Genomic DNA, 25,221 nt, shown 5'->3' on the forward strand with positions numbered 1-25,221 from the left:
TTGGTTTTGCCATTTAGAATGTCTCCAGGGGCAGTGCAGAAGTGCCCTCCAGCGTTCCCGGGGTGGAGAAGTGTCCCTGTGGTGTGCGCAGGGGTCAGATTCACTCCCTCCAGGCCTTAGTTTCGGTGTGTGGTCTGAGCCCAGTATTAATGAACCTACTGTGTGTTTTAAAGGGATGTGTCTCGAATCAGAAACACGCAGAAGCCAAGACCCTGTAGGTTGCAGGTGTTGTGACAGGCAGAGCCTAACCCCGCCCTTCCCACAGGAACAATGGTCCCACATTCGCTCCTTCTGTTTGCAGGACTCTGCAGAATGGACTTGCCAGAAATAATGAGCACTGATTGTGCCTGCTACATAAAGGATGCCCTAGTACTTCTTGGGTGGTAGGAGCAGTCCCCATATTTTAAGGACCTGGGATACCAGAGGGTCTAATAATAAGGACACAGATCTTAGAGACTATGGCTCTGTGCCGTATGGATCCTTAAGCAGATGCAGTCTTAGAGGTGTGCATCTGACCACTGTCCCATCCCGGGAGTACCTGCAACAGAGCAGGAAGGACATGGCTGTGGACCCTGTTTAGGGCTGGCTCTGGGACTCCTCGCTGGTACTGGCCTCTCCTGCTCAGTGTCAGGCACAGCTTCCGGTGACTGTCCTCAAGCGCTGTCAATGACCAAAGACCAAGTAGAGCTCAGGGGCGGTTAACTTGCTTGCCTCCTTGGCCTGCTCCGCCATGAGAGCCTGGGACGCTGCGTCTTCTCCCTGAGTAGTGGTCTCGTCATCTCCTTGGATTCCACTACAGCTCCTCCGGGAGTGGCTTAAGGGACAGCCACCTGCAGCATGCCCCCTTAGAGCCACCGCGGTCCTTGTGGCATCCCTCCTGGTCATCCCTCTTCCCCACCCTCAGAGCGCACCACATTGGTATGAGGTGCTGCACTCCCATTGGCTGCCAAGGTCCTCATTGTGGGGCCTGGAGGTGGAGGGGGCTCTCCTCCAGGGTCAGGTTTTAGAATCCAGGTGCCCTGCAGGTTGTGGGTCCTTTGGAAATCATCTTCGCTTCTTCGTCTGCTTTGGTTCTCACTGCTGGTCTTACGTCTCGCCCCTCCAACGGGACCCACGGACGTGGTTCCTGTACCTACTGAGTAGACCTACTTACAAAAGCAGCTTGTCCTGATGCGTCATTTCCTTAAATAAGTTGTGAAATGTGATGACGGTTTTGGAAGAGAAATCAGGTTTTGTTTTATTTCAAGGTTCCAAAGATGGGTATTCATACATAAATATCACGCAGTGCCACAGGTGCATTGGAAATTCCTTGGTGACGGTGCCTGGGTTTTTCTCTCAGTGACTGTGGGCCACCTTTACAACTTCATGATGTTGCAGGAAATGCTATTAATCCGGAAACCTCTGCAATGCAGTGAGGCCAGAGTGTTCAGAAGAGATTTTCCACCTTATTTGGAAATGAGTAACTGCTTTCATCAGCTGATAAACATTTTTAATTAAACAGCAAAGGTGTGTAGTAAGGCGTTTGCTTCTCTTGGTCCGATTTTGTTGACTAGTGTGGTTTTTGGAAAGACACAGGCTGGTAGGAGGTGCTGCTGGTTGCCTGTGGGCATGAGACTCAAGAGCAGTTTCCGCTTGGGCCTGAGGCCTTCCTTTCATTTTCGTCCCAAGTGATGCGTGCAAAAATCTTCACACGAGAAGGAGCAGGAAGCCTCATTATCGGTGGAACTGCTCTTATTAAACAGCCCGGGGCCTTAATGGGAAGCCTGGAGAGGCTTGTGCTCCTGGAGTCTGTAAAGGAGCAGGCAGGCACTCAGGTGACATCCCAAGCTCTGGTCCCCTCCGTGCGTGGTTTCCAGGAGCCCAGCAGACCCTCTGGTCCCAACATAGCCGAGCCTGGCTTTCCAGGCACATGGATTCTAGCTCATGGGCAGAGGTGGAGGGGCCAGGTCCTGTGGAGAGCCTGGGCCTGCTCTGGGGGGCCAGCCGGCTTGCTTTTAACGCACATCCTGTGTTTCTCCATTGTGGCATTGGGGCACGGGACAGCCACTGCACACAGAAGCTGACTGCTTACTGGACGCCACTTGGGTCCCGATGGTTTGCTTTAGGAGCCTCCCATAAAGGAAGGGGCAAAGGCTTGCTCCAAGGCTATCTGGGGTTGAGGTCCTGGGGAGGCTCTGACATTGGGAAATGTATTGGACACCTAATGCTATGCTGGGTGGCCTAAGCCATGGACAGTTGCCATGTCTGTTCTGCAGGCCACGTGTCCAAGATCAGGGTGGCACCGGACTGGTTTCCTCTGAGACCTCTCCTTGGCCTGCATGTGGCACCTTCTCCCTTATGTCTGGTCCCGATGGTGTCTGGGGTCTGGTCTGTCCCACTTGACCCCCTTTAGCTTAGTGACCTCTGTCTCTCAGGAGTCATGTGTCAGTCCTGGGGCTGGGACCTCAGCCTGTGAATTGGGGATGTGCGTTAGCTCATCAGAAGTACGTGAAGATAGTGTAGGAAGCAATTCTTCATTTCATAGGTGAGAACCGAGTTGTTGAATTCAGAAGGATCAATGTCCCCTCGCCTGCCGTGATGAGGATGGCTGGGCCAAGCTCTGCAGCCTTCCGCTACCCATGGGAACCTGCTCAGCCTGGGCCGTCACCTCTAGACACTGCCACTCCTGGTGCCGTCAGTGTCTGTGTGGCCCTCACTGCATCCCCAGGCCCACGGAAATCCCTTCCTTTTCTGTTAGGTCCAAACAACTCACGGAGTATTTAGGTCTTAACCTCTTGGTAGACATTTGGAAAACAAAAATCATAAAAATTGAAAGGAAAACATCATTTTAGTTTTATTCTTAAATCATCACAGCGCTTACCGATGAGATGTGTCCCAGCTGGGCAGCACCAGGCTTGTGGAGTCTGCAGCAGCCGTCCCTGGCCTCCCATTCCACATTGACCTGCATGTGTCCTCGTCACAGTAGCCCTGTGAAGCCACTTTCAGTGCTGGGACAAGAGACTGAGTGTGTGTCACGACTCACACGAGGCTGAGAACTGTCTTGAGTTTGGCAGTTCTTGATGGTCTCACTGTTTCCCTTGAAATCTTAAACTATGTTCAGCTCCCTGTGCTCCCTGCAGCTCCCTGGGTCTCTTGGTGCGTGACCTAGGGACCGTGAAATTCTATGACCATTTACTTAATACATTCTTTTCATCAGGTCACATGTTAAAGTTTTATTTTTATATTTTTAGCTTATCCTTACTGTCAACATTAATGTCTCTGAAAGTCTGTTTTTAATACATAATTGAATCCATCTGCCACCTAAAAAGTCATTTCATATACGACTGGTGGTTACCGGTACTCTAGGAAATACAGAGTTTATTAATTTTAAAGAGCAAACAAACTTTCACTTTGGAAACTTATTGTTTTCCCTTTGTCTGATTTTAATAGACTATTTTTTAGAGGAGTCTTAGCTTCACAGAGAAAATAAGGGGAGCCAAAGAGAGGGTCCAGATGCCCTCTCCATACCCGCACAGCCTCCCCCATGGGCAGCACCCCAGAGTGGAGGACTAACTTGGGCATTTCCTCGCCCTCTTAAGCGCACCTTCACTCTTGGTGACGTGCGATCCCTGGGTCTCCCCGTGTGTACCCACCTGTGTCTGCATTCGCAGAGCCATGGGGAGTGTGGTTCCCTGCCCTGAGCGTCCTTCCCGCACCCCCTGTGCCAGTGTGTGATGTGGACTCTTCTTACAGGAACTCGAGATGCAGGCCCGGGCTCACGGACTCTCCCTCATTCCATCCACGGGTCTCTGCTCCCCGGATCTGGTGAACCGGATCATCAAGCAAGAGCCGATACTGGAGAACTGCAGCCAGGACCTCCTGCAGCACCAGGCAGAGCTGGCGTGCACCAGCCTGGACCTCACGGACGGCACCCTGGCCTTCAGCAGCAGCCTGGGGCCCGCGGCCGAGGGCGCCCAGGCCTACAGTGTCCCCACGAAGATGGGGTCCAAGCTGGAAGACATCCTGATGGACGACACCCTCTCTCCCGCGGGGGTGACTGACCCACTCCTGTCCTCCGTGTCCCCGGGAGCCTCCAAGGCCAGCAGCCGGAGGAGCAGCATGAGTATGGAGGAGGCCGAGCTGGCGTGTTAGCGCACCTGCCCCCGCGTCCTCAGAGGCCCCTCCCTGACTGGGACACGCGGCATTCCCCGGAAGGGGTTTTCTTGATAATTTTCCTTTAATATGAATTTTTTCCATGCTTTATTGATAGCCCAGGATATATTTTATTTTTAGAATTTTGTGAAACGGACTTGTATATTCTATTTTACAACTCCAAATGCCTCCAAAGTGTCGTACAGCGCGTGTGTGCAGGATCTGTGAACTGAGCTCCGGCCGACGCCCCCTCCCAGCCCGGAGGTGCCTGTCGGGGCTGCGTCTGTCCATCGTAATTCAGGGGAAACTTGATTTGAGGTTTTCATGCCTGTGACTTCCTTGGCAATTCAATGTAGAATTTAATTGAAAGAATGTAAAGCAACCAAAAAAGAAAATACATGAAGAAAAAAAAAGAAAGATGCGCATCCTAACCCTTCTCCCTTTTATAAATGTACTGATTCATTGGTACTGCCTTAAAGACACAGTACCTGGGAGCACCCTTCAGCCTTTGTTCTGCAAACTATTTAAGGAACTAGTGTAGTCTGCAAAAGACCAAAAAAAAAAAAAAAAAATCAAAAACAAAACGAAACAAAATTCAGAGCAGTCATTTTCCTGAGGGTTGACAGCAAGTGGGACTGACACCAACCCAGATAGCAAGGTGGGAGAAGGGCCTCTGGAGAGCCGCCACCCACTCCTCCTCACCTTGCAGACGCAGTTTTCTTCCTTCATGAATTAATAAGCGCAACCCAGCTTTGTCATCAGATGCATTTCATTTTGAAATGGAAATGAATGTCCTCTCAAAGTCCATTGTTGAGGAGCACTGAAAGTTTGTTGTACTTATTTTCTCTCTCTTTTTTTTCCTTCATTTTGGTTTTTATTTTTTATTTTTATTTTTTTGCTTTTGATAAGACAACCGAACTGGGCACATTTCTAATTGGCTTTACTATTTTTATTTTTAAATTATGTTTTACTCATTTGATTTGTACAGACTCTTTGTTATCATCGTTCTTTTCGATGTTTGTATTAATTTGTAAGAATCTGCATCTGAAGACGACGAGTTTTCAGTATTTTTACAACTCTTTGGTGGTTTCCTGCATTCTTTGTACACCCAGGAAAGAAAAATTTTATGCAAGGTCTTGTGTTTAAAGAGAGCTTTGCAAATATTTTGTATATTATAGCTCACTCAAAACTGTTTTTCAACACATTTAAGATAGAGTATTAATAGGTTAAAACCAGGCTTTCTAGAAAAAAAAACCCATAAACCTATGTATTTATTTTTAGGATATAAAGTAGCAATATTCTTGGAGACTGATAACCATAGAGTTACTCTGCCCTTTGTGGTCCTTTAAATTGGGGTTTATTTCAGCGACCATGCTAGATTTTTTAAAAGAGAGAAATACTGTATCGGCAAGTTACTGTTACTCAATAACAATGTTTTAACAAGCAGCCATGTAAAGTTAGTTTCCGTGCATTACCTACTTGTGTAGCCCTATGCAATGACAGTAGTGTTACATCTATCCAGCCTAGATGTCTTATGCAGTGACACTCAGATGCAGCCAGGCTGCCAGGGGCCTTTCTCAGAAGCAGCCTGCAGTTGAAGAGCCCGTGGCGCAAAGCATATCCATTCAGAATGAAGTGCCTTACACACAGCGTCGTCTGCTCTGGACTAGCACTGACTGAACTGTGACCGGGAGGACGCTTCCAAGATGGCATCGGGAGTGAAGAGGGTCTTGTGGCACGGTGCCTCTGAAGACAGCGGAAGAGCTTCCAGTTTCCTTCAGATCTTTTTAACCTGAAATAGACTTTAGTGACAGAGTGCCAACCTATCTCATCAGGAAACCTTATTCAAGGGGGTCTTCTTTAAAAAAAAAAAGTGTTTCAATGTCAAATATGAATTGATGACGGGGATGGAGGGATCAGAGAGCGCGATCGCCTGGTGTGTGGATGATGGCTTAGGGAGGAGAGCCCACCTCTCCGTCCCCATGCACGCTGGCCGCTGGCCACCGAGAAGACCCTTGAAGACGTTGATGATGCTCTCAGTTTTATAGCTTTATTACTGAAGGGGGCCGGGACGCATGGCTCCCATTCTTTCAGCCCTCTGGATTGTGTTGCCTTTTCCTAGAGTAGTGATGATCTGCATGAACAGCTCCTGTGCCGTAGTGCTCGGACAACAATCGTAGCGTTGTCTGCTGTTCTCTTCATATTTATAAGGGGGGGGGGAGGGGCTGGGAGCAAGAGCTAAGGTGGCAAAGCAACGAGCTACTTCTCCTGAGCTGATCTGGGGGGCTCTTAACGATGCAGCGAGGCTGGCTGACCCACGCCCAGGGACCGTGGCTGTGGCAGAGCCGAAAGCCTCTGAGAGAAAGCCTGGCATCCTGCACCTCCAGCTGCAGCGGGGGTCCCAGTTTGTCACCTCCTGCTCCCACCTCCTCTTTCCTGATTAAGGGGCATTTCTGGGAGCACAGGGGGGTGAACCCAGAGGAACGCTGCAGCCGGCTGGTTTTCTTTCTTTCTTTTTTGCCAAACGGAGTGTGAGTTCACTTTAGGGACTAGCCAAGCCGAGAGGCAGTGGTTTGGGCTCTTGGTTTTAACAGGAGGATGATCCACACCACTCCCCCCCCATCCCTGGGTGCGGAACTGTGACTCAGGGTTGGGCCTCCATTTGGAGTGACCAAAACACCAAAACTGTCCCCCTGCCCATGGGTCGGGCAGTGGAAATACCAAACCTTCTGTCTTTGCCAAAAGCTGAAACAACCAACCTGGTCCTATGGAGAGGATGACCAAGTTCTTTCTGGTTGTTTCCGAACAGTAAAGCAATAAGAACAAATAAAACACGTAGGACGCTAAAAGATATCCAATAAAGCACAAGGAATGCACTTACTAATATTTTTGTAAAATGCACTGGGGAAAGGTTGATGTTGATAACAGTATAAAGAAACCCTATTTCTTGATAAAAAATAAAAAAATAAAAACGACAAATGACTGTCTCTTGCGGACGCTTGGTACTGTAATGTTAATAATTATCACTGCTGTTGTGTGCAGCAATAGTTTCTGTATGGTCCATAGCACTGTATCTTATGGATTGATATTAATGTATCCAATGAAATAATCGAGCTGTTGTTCTTGATAGCCTCATTAAAGCATATGGTTTTTCACAAAGCAGTGGCCGGTCGTTCATGCTAATTTTCAGCGTTGTTTCATAAAAAAAAAAAAGGCACATTTTTTCTCTGACTTAATGAATAACAAATTGCCAGAAAATATTCAAAATGCCAATCGTCCCTTTTTTTTCCCCTGGTTTTAAATGCCACTCTAAGATGTTATTTTTTGGTTAGAATCATTTCTGATTACTTTATAACTTGCACTTAAGTGAACTATAATTATGCAGCTTTATCCCCCCCCCTCTGAATTTGGAGGAGGTTTTTGAACTCCCAAATGCCAAGAATGCATTTTAGATATAAGAGTTTTATTTAAAATATTTTCGGGGAGAGGTGGCTTCTCAAAAAGAGAAATTGTCAGAGAATACCTTGCATATTTACAGAAAAGATATTGGGTTTTTAAAATACAAATTTACAATAATGAAAGCTTAATATACCCAGTCTGCCAGCTCCTGACTGGGCTTTTTTTTTTTTTTTAAATACAGTACTTAAGGATCATTTGATAAATGTTGGATTTGAATTGGGAAGTGTCAGACAAAACACGTCTTTATTCCCTAGCTAGACCTTAAACTTCTGCCCTTTTTAAAAAATATTCTGGCTTAACCTCTGGAGAAAATGAGCAAGAAACTTCCTGCAATGACTCTGATCTGACTGTCAGCTTTTGCTCAAGTTTGATTTTTTTCCCCCTCAAATTATAATATACAATAATTGAAGCCTTTCTTTTTCAGAGTTATTTGAATTATTTATATTTCCCATAGAAATATGACTGTGTGATGTCTTAAAATCGTGTAAAAAAATAGGAAGATCTCCTACATGAACAAGGGAATTTTCGGAGAGAAATCAAGAGCAGGTAAGTTGGAAGTGGGGCTTTTCATCTCAGGAGGGGATTCGGCTGCTCCTGCCCCAAGTCTGTGCCCATGATCTGCCTGTTCACACTCACCCAGAGGCCTGCAGAACCAGTCAACAGCTGTACACACACACACACACACACACACACACACACACGTCACCGTGGGTCACCTGCTTGCCAGAGGTTCACTGCAACCTGCATGACTTCATTTCACCTCCTCAGACTTACATTTCTTAAAGTTTATCTTAAGCCCAATTCACTTTTTCAAAAAATATATATATCTGCCGGGCATAAAATGGTGCACACCTGTAATCCCCGTAACTCGGGAAGTGGCTGGGGATTGAACCCCGTACCAGAAAATAAAAAATAAAAATCCACAAAATGGCCAAGCGGGGCTCCCCGCTAGCATCCTGATCTGAGCCTTTGCCTGTTTCTGGCTGTGGGGTTTTCAGCTTGTGCGTCTCAGCCTCCCTGCGTCTTGCTGTTTGATCTGCTCACTGGAGACAGTAACAGCAGCGCTGCTCGGTGCTCTCGTGAAGACCACGTTGCCGCACTAGAAGGTTTGCCAGGCAGCAGGTAGGAGATGCTTTGTAAGTGGCAGCTGTTTTCCTATGATCGTCATAATCACCTTGACTCAGTAGCGCACCACAGCTCACTGGAGAAATGCTGCACCGGAGCTGAGGGCCGGGAGTGCAGCTGGACCTCGCGCGGGGGAGGCCCTGGGTTTGATCCCTGCTACACTATCCCTTGCTATACTGCACTACAGTATAGCAAGGTTTGTGTGAAGTGGCAAGGTGACAGCAGTTGCAGTCCACTTTGGAGAAGAGGACATAGCTCTTCTCAGCGTCCAGGCTCAGAATATTTTAGAGAATCAATGAAAAACCAAGTTTATCACACTTAGCACAAAAAGACCTAAAGTGTAGGTGTGTCCAGCCTGTCTGGTCAGCACTTGCTCTTGCCATGGGGCTGACTGTCCTCTGCTGTCTCAGAACCTGTCTCTCGGGGCTGCAGTCTGTATTCTGCTCCTGGGAGAGCTGTGGTCATGCTGCTTTGTGAAGGACCTGTCACCCTGTCTATACCCTGCCCGTTCACCAGCCCGATGGTGCTGAGAGGATTTCCAGGGGTCTGTTTTCAACTGCACCTACATCAGCTGACCTCTCGGGGACACCATCTGAGGAGCTAATCTTCAGCATTGAGCTGCTCTAAACTACCCGCTTTATTGTTTTGTGCTTGTTGAGATGAAAAGCACAGCCAAGGAGCTTGTCTAAGACAGCAGTGGACACTTGGGTTGTCCCCGAGTGTGGAGGAGGTGGTGTTGGTTTCTTCATTCCTCAGTGCCACATCCGATGTCAGCAATGATACTTCATGTCTGACCCACACCACATGAGTCATGGTTGCCTCTTGTACAGACGATAATTGAAGGAGTCTCCATTATTTTGTTATGTATCTCTGGTCCCAAGAGGCACGTATTTAAAAAAAAAAAAACAACCTAAAAGGACAGAGTACAATCTTCATATTAAAATTCTCAAGATCTAGTATATATGTAAACTTGAACAGCATTAATCATATTTGTATTCAATATTTATCAGTCTTTCCACCCCATTACCTACACCAGATATACTGGAAAGTAATGGGCGTATACACAAAATCAGATAAATCTCCGCAACATGTCTAAATGGTAAAGACAGTTTGCTTTTGAGAAATTTGCATTTTAAATTTCTAATTATGGAGGCAGTTGAAGATATATTCAAATGGGTGCAATTGTCACTCAAAATTCCTTATATATTATTCAGACAGCAAAATCTGTGGAGATAGAAACCACTCAAAGAGTTCCCCAAACTTCACTTTATGGAACTAGTTCTACAAGCTGTTCCCAAAGTTGCTTTGAGGAATGGGGGTTTGGAGGTGGGGCTGAGGGTGCGGGTGTGAAATGCTATAGTTAAATCTTGAGAAAGTTAACTTTGGAAAATGCTGGGCTAAGCAAATTTGAGCAGATAGCTCTAACTGCAAGACTTCTCACATTCTAAAATATGCTAATGTGACTTGAGAGTTTTGGGACTGGGAATGGTATGCAAAGTTTCCTGCGGCCAGAGGGGAGGAGAGAGAAAGTTTGTGTGTGTGTGTGTGTGTGTGTGTGTGTGTGTGTGTGTGTGAGAGAGAGAGAGAGAGAGAGAGAGAGAGAAGCAGAGATGCATGTCGGTACCTCCAAAGAATACAGTTTGGTAAATTCTGAAAATTTTACACAAATTATATGGAGTTAACAGAGACAACTTCTTCTGAATGCAGATAGAATCCATTCTCATTAAAAAGGTATTATTCCTAGAAAAAAAATTAGCTTAGGGTTTCATCTCTGATAAAATTCTGGTTAAGGAAACTATTATCATTTAGCAAGTATTCTGAGTTTTAAAAGTAACATGTTTTCATTTTCAACAAAACTAACAATTGTGGCCAAGCACAGGTTTGATGTACCTTTCCTGTGGATGGTTAAAAGGTAAGTCTTGAATATCGTGCGTCTCCCAGCCCTTTAAATAGGGACAGCCTAGTGTTTGAGAAGCAGAGCAGCAACTTTGGCTACAGCATAATTGGTTTTATTTAAAGTTTTGCTCATTTATTTTTGGTGGAAGGACATTAGGAAGAATTTTCTGGTATTTAGAACTGATAGGCTCTTGTCAGCAATTTCCTTTGTACAGGGACATTTTCTAACAGATGGACCAGGTCTTCTCTCAGAAGTTTGGTTGTTCATGGGCTGAAGGCTGACCCACAAAAGGTGCATTGATCCTCATGTAGCTGCAGTATGTAATAGTAGCACAAAGATTATTCTAGAATAAACCCTGAGCAGCACCATGAGCATTTCTTCTCCACCCTTTACAGCTGAGATTTGAGATTTCTGTCAGGGTCTTGTTTAACTGCATTTCTGAGCTCCCACTCTTTGCTTGGGAACAAGTGGCAAAAGTGAATTTAATTGCAGGGGATGTTCCTGATGGCACAGTTAGGCTGGTGCCTGCCTGGCTTCGAGGCAGGTGTGGGAATTCCTGTCCCTCACTGTCTTGACTCTGTCCTCCTCTCTGCAGGTGATCTTCTCCAGGAGGTCCCCTCTGGCAGGTCCAAGGTCCTATGGAAACCCAGCCACGGTGGCAAAGTCCCCTGTAAGTAGTTCTGATCCCACCTACAGGGACATGCTCACCATGGCCCAAAGATGACCACGCCAACTGGCCAGGTCACATCTGAGTTGTGCATCCACCTAATCCACGGGGACTTGGGGCCGTGGTGTTCCGGAGAGCGAGGACGTGGATTCTGGGCAGGCAAGACTGTGCCGGCTCCTGCCATTGGTTTCAAGAAGATGGGACAGGCCTGCCTTTGTCATCTCTCGCCCTGGGGTTTTCCTCCCTTTGCACTTAGCCACAGGGGATGGGAACAGTAGACAGGGAGGTATTGGGTCCTAGGTGCCCGGTCCCCTCTTCCTCCTCCTCCTCACCCATGGTGATATTTTATTAAACAGCTGTCACCCTACCCTCAGTCCTGCGCAGGTTGGAGAGCCTGAGATCCAGGCTTCACGGTCAGATGTTCAGAGGACTCCCTACACACCGCTGCCCTAAATATGCACGGACTCCCAGGGCCTTCCCAGAGACCCCTGGGATTGCACATGGCAGAAGCCACTCGATTTTACCCACGCCAAAAAGGGGGATGTCTCAACTGACAGAACAACAGGCTCCGGGGGTGCAGCTAGGAGTGTGACCTCAGACACCTGGGCTACAGCTTCCTGAATCCCGCTGACTCCGTGCCCTGCCCCAGCTCAGCTGGGCTTGCCTCCACTGACTTCATTCCTCGGCCGACTCCCTAGAAGGTGGCAAAGTGGCTGGTGACCCCAGATACACCTTTGCCATTCCCACCCAGCCTGCAGACACTGCTCCTGTCCCCCCAGAGTCTCACTGGTGAGAGTCGGTCAGCCTGTTGGATCCTGCACCCGTCATTGCCACGGCATGGGACAGGAGGACAGGGTCTCTCATCTCCACCAGACCAGCCTGGGCACAGGAGCAGCCCTGGGGCCATGCAGCCTCCTCCCAGGCCCTTTCTGCCTCCATAGGATGCAGACTAAGTTGGACCTCCCCAGAGAAGAGGCTCTGATCTCCCCACAGAAGGGAGGCTGCGTCTCCATTTCCCTCCAGAGCCAGGGCTGTATTACCGCCTGCCTGCCTTTCTTCCTCTCTTTACTCTTTCTTTTTTCCTTTCTTCCTCCCCATCTCTCTCCCTTCCTTCCTTCCTTCCACCAAGTTGAAATGCCCTCCTTCATTTGCTTATAAAATATTCATCTGTGATCACAGGTCAGGGCCTGACTAGTGTCCCCACAATTATTGCCAATATGAATACAGTGTTATGTTTTTTTTAAGACTTGGCCGAGTTGCCAGGTGGAGGGCACCTGCTTGCTGGGACTTAGGTGGGTGGACGTCATGTCTCATATCTTGTCGTATCAGCGAGCTGTTGGGGATCCCAGTTCCAGGAGCTCACTCACAGGCCGCCGAGCTCATTCTGTACGTGGCTACCCTCTCCCCTTCTCCGTTTCTGATCCTGGGCCTTTGTGTGTGCTGCTCTCAGCCTCTTGGTCATCTTTAAGGTCGTGATTACACCTAGCTACTGTAACCCGGCATCCCTGGGGGCTTCAGAGAGGTCAGGAGGTTTGGGTCCCTGTATTTAGAGGCCCTGAGAGCAACCCTCTTTCTCTGTCCAGGGAAGTCACTGTCAATCTTATCAGAACTGTGTCCTGTAGAGGGGCCGGTGGGCCTGTGGACCTCCTGAGCCGCTCCCTCTGAGCCGTGCGCAAGTGGCAGGGCTTTGGCTTAATAGAAATTCTCTTCTCTTGTTTCCTGTTTTTCCCGTGGACTTTGGCTGAGAAGAGCTGCTGGGTGCGTGAGCTGGTTAAAGAAGTTTTCCTAGGATTGAAATGCAGGCCAAACTCCTCGGGTTGGTGGGTTCTGTTGGTGGACCCCCTGGGAAACCCTTCCTCTTTCACCACGTGGAGGGAATTTCCCCAGGTCATTCTTCACAACTCCCACTGTGGCCGAGGTCGGCCCAGTTTCCTGTGAAGCGCTGGGGGGTGAGAACTTTAGGTTTTGTGAGCTGAGAGTTCGTATGAAGGATTTCAGGTTGGTGTGAACAGAACACCAGTGAAAACAGGTTTCCACACAAGTTTTCACTGATGAAATTCAAAGTACAAAAATGATAGTAATTGGGTATAATTTGGAGAACACAGATCCAATAAGAAGAATGGAATCATTTGGGGGGAAATAACAGTTTGCATGACTTGGTGTTCTGCAGGCTCAAGTGGAAAAATGTTTCTTCTTCCAGATGGAGAAGGGGAAATGGACCAGTGAGTTGATAGTGCTACTAATGAAGGAATCTCTGGAATAGAGGAAGTGGTTGGAAGAGTAATGACAAGACAGGCATCCGGTGTGTGTCCAAGGTCCAGCTAAAGAGTGTCCTCCTTCCTTTCATAAGGAAGCTTTGAAATGGCCCTGATTCCCCTCATTGTCTTCCCCTGGGGTTGTGCAACCTGACTGATGGTGAGAAACGTCTGATGGTACCAGTGGTTACAGGGAAGACCGACAGGAAGGGAGGTCAAAGGGACAGGGATCGAGAGGACAAAGAAGGGGAGGACATCCACCAGTTATGGGATGTCCCTGTACAGATACGGCACAATGAGTCCTGTGCTAATTGAAATAATAAGAGGAGGGAGATCTGCAGAGAAAGTGGATCTGGGGGCAGGGAAGTGGGAAGGTACAGGGAATGAGCTGGATCAACTGTTTTATGTGCATCTATAACTATGGCATAACGAATCCATACTGTATAGGTATGATGCACCAATAAAAAAGAAATAAAATGAATGTCCTTGATGGAAAGAAAGGAGACCCCTCATGTTTGGCAGAAAGACTCCTGTGATTTCCAATGTTTAATTTGCTCTTAAATTTTTTATCTACATTAGATATTCTCATCTGCAGTTTTTGATGAAGCTGGTATATTGACAGTTCTTAGCCAAGACCCTCTATCCAAACTCAAAATTTCAGTCTATGGTCAGGTAGGATGTAAGAACAAAGCAGTTGTCTTGAGTTTAAGTTTCCGTTTTAATCATGAAAATTAAAATTGTGCACGACGCACAGGTGGGGCCAGATTGGGCCTGTGGGCACTTTGTCCGGCGCCGGGCTGGGGGATGGACAGTTGCTCCTCCATGTCTGTTTGCTTCCCTCCTTCTAGTGCCCGAGTGAGCTGGGCTTGAGCTCAGCACACAGCCACGTCTGGGCTCCGCTTCTCCCAGCCTCCCCTGGGGACCTGTGCACCTTGTCATGAATCCTGCACGGTGGCCTGGAAGCCACCCTCATTTCTATCATCCTGCTGTGCAGGAAGGAAAGGGGAGCAGATCCAGCCTCCTGGACCCAGAAATAAATGCTCTCTGTGGAGTGTGGTGGCACCACCCCATCATCTCCAAACTGCTCCAGGAGCAAGGAGGAAACCGCTGTCCTGAGGGAGGCCTGGGACCTTTTCCTGTGACAGCTTAACTGTGCTTGCAAAACGACTGTGTTCTCTTTACACATGAAAGTGAGAAGCGTGTCTCCTCCTCTTCCTTCTCCTGCTCCTCCTTTCTGCCCACGATAGTGATTTGTAATTTGCTCTATTTCCTGCTGGCCTTATGATTCCATAATATAATGAGCTTTTTTTTTTTCTGCTTCAACAAAAAAACAATGAAATTCTATTTTGTGGCATGGATAAGAACAGTCAAATTAGAATTCAAAAGCTATCTGAAGATTTGTTATGTTTCCTAAACAAAGCTCATGTGATGCTGTTTTTTTTTTAAAAAAAAATATTTATTTAGTTGTAGATGAACACACAGAATCTTTACTTTTTTTTATGTGGTGCTGAGGATTAAACCCAGTGCCTCACATGTGCTAGGGAAGCACTTTACCACTGAGCTACAGCCTCAGCCCCGATGCTGTTGTTTTTTTGTAATCATGGAGAAAGCAAAACACACAGGAAGTGCATCTTACTACTTTGGTAAGTGAACCTGCAGCACATTTATTTGTTTATTGGGATTATTATAAGAGACTGGATGATAGTATTTAAATGTATTTCTTTTGAACTTTCAGATGAACATTTCTAATCGTGTCTAGATTCAGAGGAGGAATGGCTGAACGTGGAGTGTGATACCTATACACGGTACAAAATTATAAACTGTATAAGAAGCAACCAAACCAATGCAGAAGCTGCTGCTGGTACTGGTTCTCTAGCCAAAGAGGGCTGTCGGCTGTTGACCAGATCCCTCCTGCCCCCAAGGGTTGACATCTTGCAGAAGGCAAATGTAAGAAGGCCCCTGCCCCCTGAGTAGTGTGTAACAGCACCATAGCTTTCTTTGTGTTTTACTCTCTTACACCCAGTTTGTACCAGTGTTTCCAAGCAACAAGGGCCATGATCAATCTCACGGCCATTAAAAATCGAGCTCAAGGGTGGCAAACACACAGACCCCACTTTCGCAGGCCCTGAGGCCACCTCCTCAGTAGCTGTTGATAACTGCTTATCTCAGGTTCCCTTTCTCAGATTGGACATGGCTTCACAGTCCACAAAAGAGCATTCTGGGACTGGGGTGCCACTCAGTGGTCATTGAGAGCCTAGCAAGCTGCAGGTCCTGGGCTCGTCCCCAGCTCTGGGCAGCGGGGGCCCTTGGCATCCACGGCTCAGGTTGCTTCTACAAGTGGAAGCTAGGCTGCGGGGCCCAGCTCCCTCCACTGGGAAACAGCATTCGTTTGGGAAGGAGGGTTACCTGCCCCATGAACTCTCTGACCAAATAAGGTGCACTGTGGGGCTGGGGATGTGGCTCAAGCGGTAGCGCGCTCGTCTCGCATGCGTGCGGCCCGGGTTCGATCCTCAGCACCACATACCAACAAAGATGTTGTGTCCGCCGAGAACTAAAAATAAATATTAAAAAAAAATTCTCTCTCTCTCTCTCTCTCTCTCTCTCTCTCTCTCTTAAAAAAAAAAAAAAAGGTGCACTGTGGTGCTCCATTTAGCCCTGTGTGGGGGTGAAAGATCAGTGGTTCTTCTCCCTGAGCCTCTCCAAACAGGTGCCATGTTTTAAGACCTCGTCTACCCTCAGTGGCACACTCCACCTCCAACCCACACTCACGGGAGGACCTGGCTACATCTCAGTCTGGATCCAGGATGTTTCATGCCAGTTGTTCATCTGACTGTCATTTAAACATCCGTCACCTTCATCAAAGAACCTGACACATAATAGGTTGTCAATAAATAGGAATGCGCGTTCATGCACAGTGATTCAAGGAGTCTGTGTTGGATACCTGTTACTTTTACTTTTTAATAGAGACTGGTGTTTATTTTCCATAACCTCATTTCCATTTTGCTCAAGTGACTGCAGAAGAGCATCCACGCCCCTCGGAGGTCCCTCCTGCCCACTCAGAGGTCATTCCTACTCACTCAGTGGCCTGTGCAGTGGGAGCTTCAGACAGTCTTCAGCGGCTGGCTGGGCACTCCCGGATTCAGCATGGGACTGCCCAAGGGGCACAGAGGGCACACACACCCTCGGCTCCATCTGCAGCCTTGGGTTGGGTAGCTGTGACCTCGGGAGCTGGAGCAGTCCGCACCCCTGAGATGCCTCCTGGTCCAGCTCTCTCAGCAGCCCCTTCTTCCCTTTAGCCTCTGAGGGTCTCTGTGGAGGCAGAGATCAGGCGTGGCTGCTGTGGGTGTCACAGGAACCCCTGGAGCCAGCCTCCACCATGGCAGAACCACGGAGCGAGCCCCCTGTGACGTGGGTGGCAATGTCCACGTGGCGCTGGGGAGAGTCTGGGTTGTAGAGCAGCCTCCAGGATACTGCTGACGTGAGGTGCCTGGGTGACAAGGGCTGACGGTAACCTCCAGATGACTGGCTCCTGAAAGGCCAGCTGGTGATGACTCCAGGAGGGAAGTCATTAGCCACAGGAGTGGCACCAGGGACAGCAGCCAACTCCAGGACCACCGCTGGCCAGCACCTGGAGGCCATGACCCTGACGTCAGCAGGTCTCAGCAGCAACACCCGCCGGAGCTGCCGACAGGAGCTCCTCCCAGGGCCTCTCGCTGCTGGCTTCTCCTTCTGCAGGTACCTGGTTCCATCTGGAAGCCAAGGCTGGTACCACCAAAGTGGGTCCCTGCTGCCAGGAATTTGAGGACATCTCCTTCATTGTGCAGGGCTCCAGGGCATGGTGACAGTTTCCCTTTCACTTAGGCTGGGCATCAAGCATGACATCATCTGGAGCCCTCCCTGGGCTGGAAGACCGGTTACCTCCTTAAAAGAACTTCAGAATTCAGAGACACGTTTGATGCTCCCGTTCCAGCGATTTCCTGGACAGGGTGTGTCTTTTTGAGAGTAGTGTTTTTTAAAAGGCAGACATCACTAATAGGGTCTCGGTTTTAAGGAATGTGTCAGGACCACATCTTGGTGTGAAGGTGCCTTCGTGTAGCAGTGGGCATTAGATGCTGCTGTTTGTAAGCAAGAGGTCTGTGCTTAAAGGCACTGGGAAATGCTCTTCTTTGTGTGGTTGAGGAATGGACCCGGAGAGGCTGGCTGACCTCAGTGACCTACGGGTTGCCCAGCACCTCCCTAGCCTAGCCTCCTGTGGAGGAAGGCCAGCACAGGAGAGGGCAATACGCTCTTGAAGTACAGTGTGTTGGAAAATTTGAGTCATTTGAGTGAGACCAACAGGCCTGGAGAGCACTCCATTGAAAAGACGGTTTGTCACGGTCTTGAGGGTCACTCCATGCCATGGGGTGCCCATGCAGAAGTACTGAGGCTGGTCAGAGATGGACAGCAGGGGACCAGGGGCAGGAGTCTCCTTTTGGCTTCCACGGGAAGGAGTGGGCGAGGTGGGCCATCTTGCTTGGCACAGGCTAGTTGGAGCCACTTCTGTGGCTCAGCAGTGTGGGGTTCTCAAACTGTCAGTACCCGGCCAGAGGTGGTGGCGCAGGTGGGCTGGCCAGGACAGTGAGAGCCCAGCAGGGGAGGTGCCTGGAGGTGGTTTGCATGTAAACATGAGCCCACGGGAGGAGGACTCTTCCCAAAGAAGGTCAGGGTGCGAGGGTGCAAGGGGCCAAGGCTGGTGAGTCACATGCATTACCAGGTTGTCCAGCCCAGGAAAATGCCCAGCGTGTTCTCAGAGGACAGATGTTACAGTGTAAGCTGAGAGCGGTGGGTGAGAAGCACAGCCATTCACGGTGCAGAGGAGACCCACCGTTAGCTGGGGCAGGAAAGGAGGAGGAACAGGCTGGGGGTAACAACCTCGTGGGTACGGGGTCTCCTCGGGTGCAATGAGAATGTTCTGGAATTAGACGGTGATGGCTGCATGGCTCTGGGGGTGCTGCCGCTGAGCCGTGCACGCTCAGGGTGAAGCACATGCATCATGAGTTTAATCTTGATTTAAAAGTCGGAGGAAGAAGGGGAAGTAGGCAGATGTAGGCAGAAGTTGATGGGTGGGAGGGGTGTTTGAAAGTGAGATCGCCCACCGGCCTCTTGCTGGAAAGGGGTCCTGGGGCACAGGAGTGGGTCCAGATGGGGTGTTGGAAGGAATACATGTGGCAGGCATGTGGGCTCCAGGTGGGGCTGCTGGGAACCAGTCTGTGCCCAAACCACGGATGTGAACATTGAAGACAAGGGAATGTTAAGTTGGAAGCAGAAGGGAAAAGATTCTCACCTTTCTCTTGACTCCATGCCCTCAGAATCCGGAACACTCAGTGGTGCTCATTCTCGGCTCCTCAGGAATGGCCTTGGCTGTTTTTCCTTTTATCAAACAAAACATCAAAAAGGACTCAACTTTATCTGCAGATGAGATACAGTTGCTGTAGCACATTTCCTCCACGCAGGGTGTGTCTGTTCAGTTTGGTGGTTCTCCTGGGGAGGAACAAACTTCCAACCGAAATGATCCCTTGTTGTTTGACCTCCGACCTTAGCCTTTAGCTGGGGACGCTAGATTAGGCGGTTGAGTGGAGTGGGGTGTGGGCAGCAACGCTGTGTCATGAGCCCCTAATTAAAACACACTGGCCGTCAGCGTCGTTGACACCGAGTTCTGCCTGGACACCCTTGCACACCCACCCACGCACACACATTGGACACACATCTGTATCCACACACGTGTGGAAGCAAAGCAGAACGTCCTTACTGAAGTCGGCTGGGCAGTTGGAGCCCTGTGCCACTCCATGCAGGGTGTTGGTCTAAGGAGTGACATTCTTATACTCACAGGGGGGTGGGGACAATCAGGACGGTGGCTGGAGCTTTCATAAACCTAACTGTATCCATTTCAAGAGGGGTGCTAATGCTGCTTGTTCAAAAGTTGTTGAAAGATCGGTGGCTTACAGAATCCTAAAGCTGGCTGGTGCCACCTCGTAAAAATGCTTCTCAGTTCTAGGTGGAGTCCCCCCAGGGTGGTCACAGGGAAGAGTCTCATGAGAACTTTGAGCTTCTGACATTGAAGGTTTGTTTGCTTTCTCGCTTAAGTTGCCACACATACGTGGAACATGGGGTTTTGAGTTTGAAGGGTCTGTCACTTAGCGCATGACCTTGACCAAGGTTTCTGAGACTTTCTGCACCTCGAGGTCGGAGGTCGAGATGCCTGTCTCTGAGGGTGAGTGACCTCAAGGAGAAGGCTGTATAGAGCCCTGTTTCCACACAGTGACACTTGGTGGCTGTTGCCACTCCCCTTCAGCTCTGTTAGTCCCACAATGGATTTTTTATTATCTTCTCTTTTTCAAAAATAACTGTCATTAGCCAAAGCATCTTGGTTCATCATTCCAAAGCATAATATTTCAAAGGACATGGGTGAGACGTCATTTTTCTCTGATCAAAGGCAAAGTGTGCAGCTGGGTTTCCTGAAGGAAAGGCCAGTGCAGTGGTCCCCGGGTGTCCACGGGGCTGGGCTCCAGGACAACCTGTGGCTGTTGAGTCTGTGGGCACTGATGTCCCTCCAGGAGATGGGCAGCGCTGGCCTGTCACCTCCACCCTCCCTCCCCTTGACCCCACCTCTAGATTGCCGTCAGCCTACAACAGGCTGCTGCAGGAGAAGCCCTTCTACTGTGCTATTTAGGCAGCGAGGACAGGAAAAAGCTGTTCCTTTTGATTTGCATTTCTCAGATCCTAGAGGTGTTGAACATTTTTCCATACACCTGCTGATTGGTTGTATTTCTTCTGTGAAGTGTCTGTTCAGTTCCTTCACCCATTTATTGATGGGCTTATTATTATTTTCATCGCTATTTATCCGAGCTGGCGACCTGTCCTGGGTTCACAAAATCTGACTATTCCAATAACCTAAGAAATCGACCAAGAAAGCACTCAACCACACAGAAGTACCTTTTCAAAATCCACGACGGTTCTCCGACCTTAAGGGTCCGTGGAAAGAGAACAGGCCACTGGAAGTCTTTATTCTTATACAGGGGACACACAAGGAGAGGTTCCATGGAACATTCTATCCCCCAAAGGGCAAAGGGGTAGGATTACAAAGTAACTGGTGAGTGTGGCTCAGCCCCAGTGGGTGACACCTACTCCTGGAGCCACACCTTGCTGTCCGAGCTGGGGTGACTCCCAGGTGACTGCGACCCACGCTGAAGGCAGTAACTGTTTAGAACCCGGTGCGTCAGGACTTAAAGGTGTCTGCATCCAGGGCAGCTTCCGACATCATCATCATCATCATCAGTAGTAGTAGCAGTAGTTTTTGGTGTTAAGTTTTTGAGTTCTTTGTATATCCTGGAGGTCAGTGCTCTATCTGACGTGCAGGTGGCAGGGATTTTCTCCCATCCTGTAGGCTCTCTCTTCACATGATTCTTTCTTTGGCTGAGAAGAAGCTTTTTAGGTTGAATCCATCCCATTTATTAATTCTTGATCTTACTAAATAAAAAGGTAGGCAAAAAAATACAGAAATATTAAAAAAAATAAATTTAAGAACCATGGTTGCTTGAACACACGGGGCAGACGCCATGGATTCTCTAGGCCAACTCTTGTTTTTGTTTGGTCAAAAATGCTGATGGAACCTTCTGTGTTTGCAGAATTTTTGGCAGGAACCAGACAAGTTCTGGGCCACATGGGTCGTCCCTTTGGTGGTGAAGACTGGGTTTGAATTCGGCGCCCTCCGCTCATCGCCCTCCTGTCGCCCTCTCTCAGCCTCTTGGCCTCATCCATGAGCTGCTGTAGCGGGAACCCCTTACTCAGGCCGCTGGGAAGCCCAAGGGATTTGAGCGTAGGTAAGAACTTTCCCTGTCACACGGTGACCTTCCGTGGGCGTCGGCTCCTCCTGCAACATGCAGGTGACGTTTCTTGCCTGGACCTGGGAAGTCCTACCTGGAGCTTTCCCCGTGGTCTCCTTGTTCCTGAGTCCTGCCTGTTCCACGTGTCCATTGGTGCATAACCAAGTACCCCAAATGGTGGCAAAACCAAAGAACCAGGTAGATAGGGCACAGGGTGTCCTCTCTCTGTGTTGACATCTGGGTCCTCAGCCAGAGAGGCCCCAGCAGCAGTGGTGAGGTGATGTTGAGGGCTAGGATTGTCCCTCATGAGTCTGGAATGCTCCGGATGGGACTCCCTGGGCCTGCTGGCCAGTGTCCCCATGTGGACTTGCGTGTGGCATGAGATTCTCTCAGCTTGGTGGCTGGTGTCCAAAAAGGAGTAACCACAGAGAAAGTGTCTCATGGCCTTGGTGGCCTGGCCACAGACGTCACGAGGGTCCTGCCGCACTGCAGTGGTGTACAGGGGCACAAGCCCTCTTAAAGGGGGCAGGGTGGATGGCACCCCTGGAGGGGTGTGCCAACGACTGGCAGTGCTCCTTCTTCCTCTCTGTCCTCATTTCATCCACGGCTCCTGTTGCCAGGTTCTCCTGGTGACTGGTCCCTCATTACTTCGACAGTCCCTCGCCCCAGGGCTGGACCCCAGAGCGTCCCTCCTTGGTCTCTGCTGCTCTCGGCACACCCAGGCAGAGCCCCCTGCTGGGCCTGCTCCAGCCCCTCACACCATCCTCGGCTCTGACTCCATCTGCCGCAGGTGGGTACCAGGGGAAGGTCATAGCACTCAGGACAGAGCCCAGGGAGATGACACAGCCCCAGCCAGCTCTATGGGATCTGAGGGCAACAAGGACCTGCGGCTGCTTCCAGGTGAGACCCTGGAGAGGCGGCCAGACCTTCAGACCCGGTGATGCCCTCCGGCAGGAGAAGCTTAAGGAGCCACTTAGAAAGACCTGGAATTACCCAAGGAAACGGACGCAGAAGGGTCTTTCAGGAAAAAAGGAAGGAGACTCCTTATTCCCTGCCCCAGGTCAGTCACCAAGGCAGTGAGTGTCTGGCCTCCCAGGACAGAGACCGGACCCCAGGGTAAACAGCTGGGAACCCCAGATCATGAAGTCTGACCTTCAGCCTCCTTGATAACGGTGGGCAGCCCCCAGGTAGAAACGGCCCAGATCTAGGACAGTGAAGTCCCTCTGCACATCTGAGTACACAGAGTGCCATCCACGTTCACGGCACACATTTAAGGCTTGGTGTTGGTAGAGGTTTCCCAAGAGGGGGGTGTATCCAGTAGGATACCTGTGACCCTGTTTTCCTTACAACCAATTCTGGTTTCTGTTATCGTGAAATTCTATTATGTGTTGGGGTTAGAGGTCCCAGGTCAGAAGGACATGGCCTTGGCCCTTGTCAACGGAGCTCACGTTCTGATGCTCTGGAGCAGGCAGGATCTCTCTCTGTTCCCACGTCAGGTCTCAGGCTCGTGGCTGGACACAGGCTGGAGTGTGGGAAATGTGGTCAGCTCAGGGAAAGGGTGCACTTGGATTCCCCTCCTCCAGACACACGACCATGGTCTGTGACAACTCCTCCTTTCCTGCAGCATCCACTCACCCCTTCCATATTCTGGAGTGTGGCACGTCACCATTGCATGATCTGTTTAGACTGAACTGCTGACTTTACAGTGATCTCCATCCACACAGAAGTTGTGGGGATAACAGGAGCGCTGATCTCTGCTTCTGTTCCGTGTCAGTGGAAGAGAGTTGTTAGGAAGATACCCTGGGTCTAGTGTCACCTTAATTACGGGTTCATGAAGGCAGGTTCCCCTGTATAGCGTTAGGCTTAATGCCACGGGCTCCTCTGTTTGTTCCCATGAATCACCTTCTGGGACCCACACAAATCAGGTAAGAAACGTAGAACTAATGTGACATTCGCACAAAACACCGCATTAGTTCCATGCGGTCGACCCGATTCCAGCGACACCAAGCCAAATCAGGTTATTGAGGGGTGAGTGGTGATTTAACACCCCGATTTGTAGGTGGTTTTGTCTGAGCCCGGCGTATTATTTACACCATTCACGGTGGGTTCAAAAATGTACTAGGTGCACAGTTTGTTTGGTGTGGCCGCCCATCTCTCCCCACACCCACCGAGAGCACTCCTGAATGAATTGCCACTCTCTCCACGGAGGTCGCCCTGGACCATCTTCCTATCAGGTTCTGAATGATGACATGATTTTTTTTGATAACTGTTTTTTTTTATAACTCAAAGAGTTACCATAAAGCAACATGCATTATGAGACTTGAAGAACCAAGACTTAGAAGAAGGCAGAGCAGCATCCAAGACCAGGAAAACTTGTAGTTGCCTAATATTATTATAAAGGGAGGTTGAGGTCCTCTCTGAAGTGGAGTCGGTCTCTCTGGGAGCAAGCACCTTTCTGCCTGAGTCCTCTTCTCCATGTAACTTGGGAGCAGTTTTGAATGTTGAGGCTCAGCTCACTGTTACCCCTGGGAAGCCCTGTGTTGCCGAGAGCAGCCTCTCTGAACCACCCACTCCATCCCCCTGTGGAGTGCTGTCTGCTCTTTGTCTTCCTGTATCTTCCTGCAAGCCACTCTCTCTGCCCAGGTGTACGTATGATCACCTAGGACCAGCTCCTGTTGTAGCTAGCTTCCCTTGTGCGTGGAGTACACAGTGGCTCTTGAAAAAAAGAAACATACACAAGATTATCCTTAGGAAGAGGAGATACGGCCACCTTCTAACCTTTGCCCTCTGTGCAGGTGCAATGGTGGAACCCAGGCAATCACATTACACCCTGAGGTAGAAGCCAAGTGTTTGGAATGGTGAACTACAAATACAGGTCCCCGATCAATCCATAAAACTGCCTTATTGTTTCTGAAGAGGCAATCTCTGACCTTCTTCAATGTGAGAAATACAGAAACTTTTTAAGGCACCATCAGCCTTCAATACACATAGCAACCAGTCCAGCCTATGCACCTGACCCACGCATCCAGGACAGAGGCCAGTGGCAAAGAACTCTGGTGGCTTCCATGGTATAAACCAGCTGATTCGCAGCCATGGTTAAGGCTGGGCTGTTGAATCTTCTGCCACTTGCAGCTAAACCTGATTCTGTGTATCATGCCCTGTTTATTCCATGCCCTTAGTTAGGGTCTATTATCATCTTTTCATTCTTCTTGTTTATTATCCTCTGATCCTTAACATGGAATCTCCAGGAGGGCAGAGATCTCTGGGGTCTGTCATTAGAACGCTTCTCGGCTGCATGTTCGAAGAATGAATGAACTAATTCTTTAATTTTTTTTTTATTGCGAGATAAAATATTTTGAGAATTGCAAATCTGGAGGAGTAAAATGAATTCTATTTGGAGGACTAGGGCTGGCAGAGGAATTGACAAAAGTTTTTCTTTTCTTTTTTTTTTCCTCCCAGACTTAAAAAAAAAAAGAAAAAAAACCTGATGAAATTAGTGGTAGATAAAAATTCATTTCCAGATTCTAACAAGGACTCACAAACAATGGAGAACATATAAATAGAGAAGCAGCTTTATTAATAATCCTTTGCGACTCCGTTCGTGATCTTCTGGTGACAACCCTACCGGAGGCGCTCTTTATCAGCCACCGAGGCAATTTAGATGCTGTCACATGCCTTTCTTGATATATACATATTAGACATAAAGCAGTTTTCTCTTCTTTGGCTTATTTTAGTATATAATTAAAACTGTGACTGTCTGCTACTAAGCAACGGAGCATGGCCGAGGTTGATCACATCCTATCACAAAGATAGAAAGAGGAAAAA

At 48.9% G+C, this 25,221-nt stretch overlaps 2 protein-coding genes across 13 annotated transcripts in view; both read left to right on the top strand.

Annotated features, from left to right (window-relative positions):
• MITF (melanocyte inducing transcription factor) overlaps window positions 1-7,290 on the top strand; it is a gene marked incomplete at its 5' end in the record, with an annotated part of 183,013 nt that extends 175,723 nt beyond the window's left edge. For all 12 annotated transcript variants that reach the window (XM_081275938.1, XM_081275937.1, XM_081275947.1 and 9 more), the window contains one exon: window positions 3,733-7,290. In XM_081275938.1, the coding sequence (XP_081132064.1) occupies window positions 3,733-4,131 (399 nt within the window). In that variant the 3' untranslated portion in view covers window positions 4,132-7,290. The remainder of the gene's footprint in view (window positions 1-3,732) is intronic.
• A 3,027-nt stretch (window positions 7,291-10,317) lies between these two features.
• The window catches only part of LOC308638489 (uncharacterized protein), a 65,288-nt gene continuing 50,384 nt past the window's right edge, over window positions 10,318-25,221 (top strand). Inside the window, exons 1-3 of the mRNA XM_081275993.1 lie at window positions 10,318-15,177; window positions 15,270-15,481; window positions 21,199-22,296. Of these exons, the coding sequence (XP_081132119.1) occupies window positions 22,234-22,296 (63 nt within the window). The 5' untranslated portion in view covers window positions 10,318-15,177; window positions 15,270-15,481; window positions 21,199-22,233. The remainder of the gene's footprint in view (window positions 15,178-15,269; window positions 15,482-21,198; window positions 22,297-25,221) is intronic.

This window comes from Spermophilus citellus (assembly GCF_964194105.1).
Source record: "Spermophilus citellus genome assembly, chromosome: 19".
NCBI lineage: Eukaryota > Metazoa > Chordata > Mammalia > Rodentia > Sciuridae > Spermophilus > Spermophilus citellus.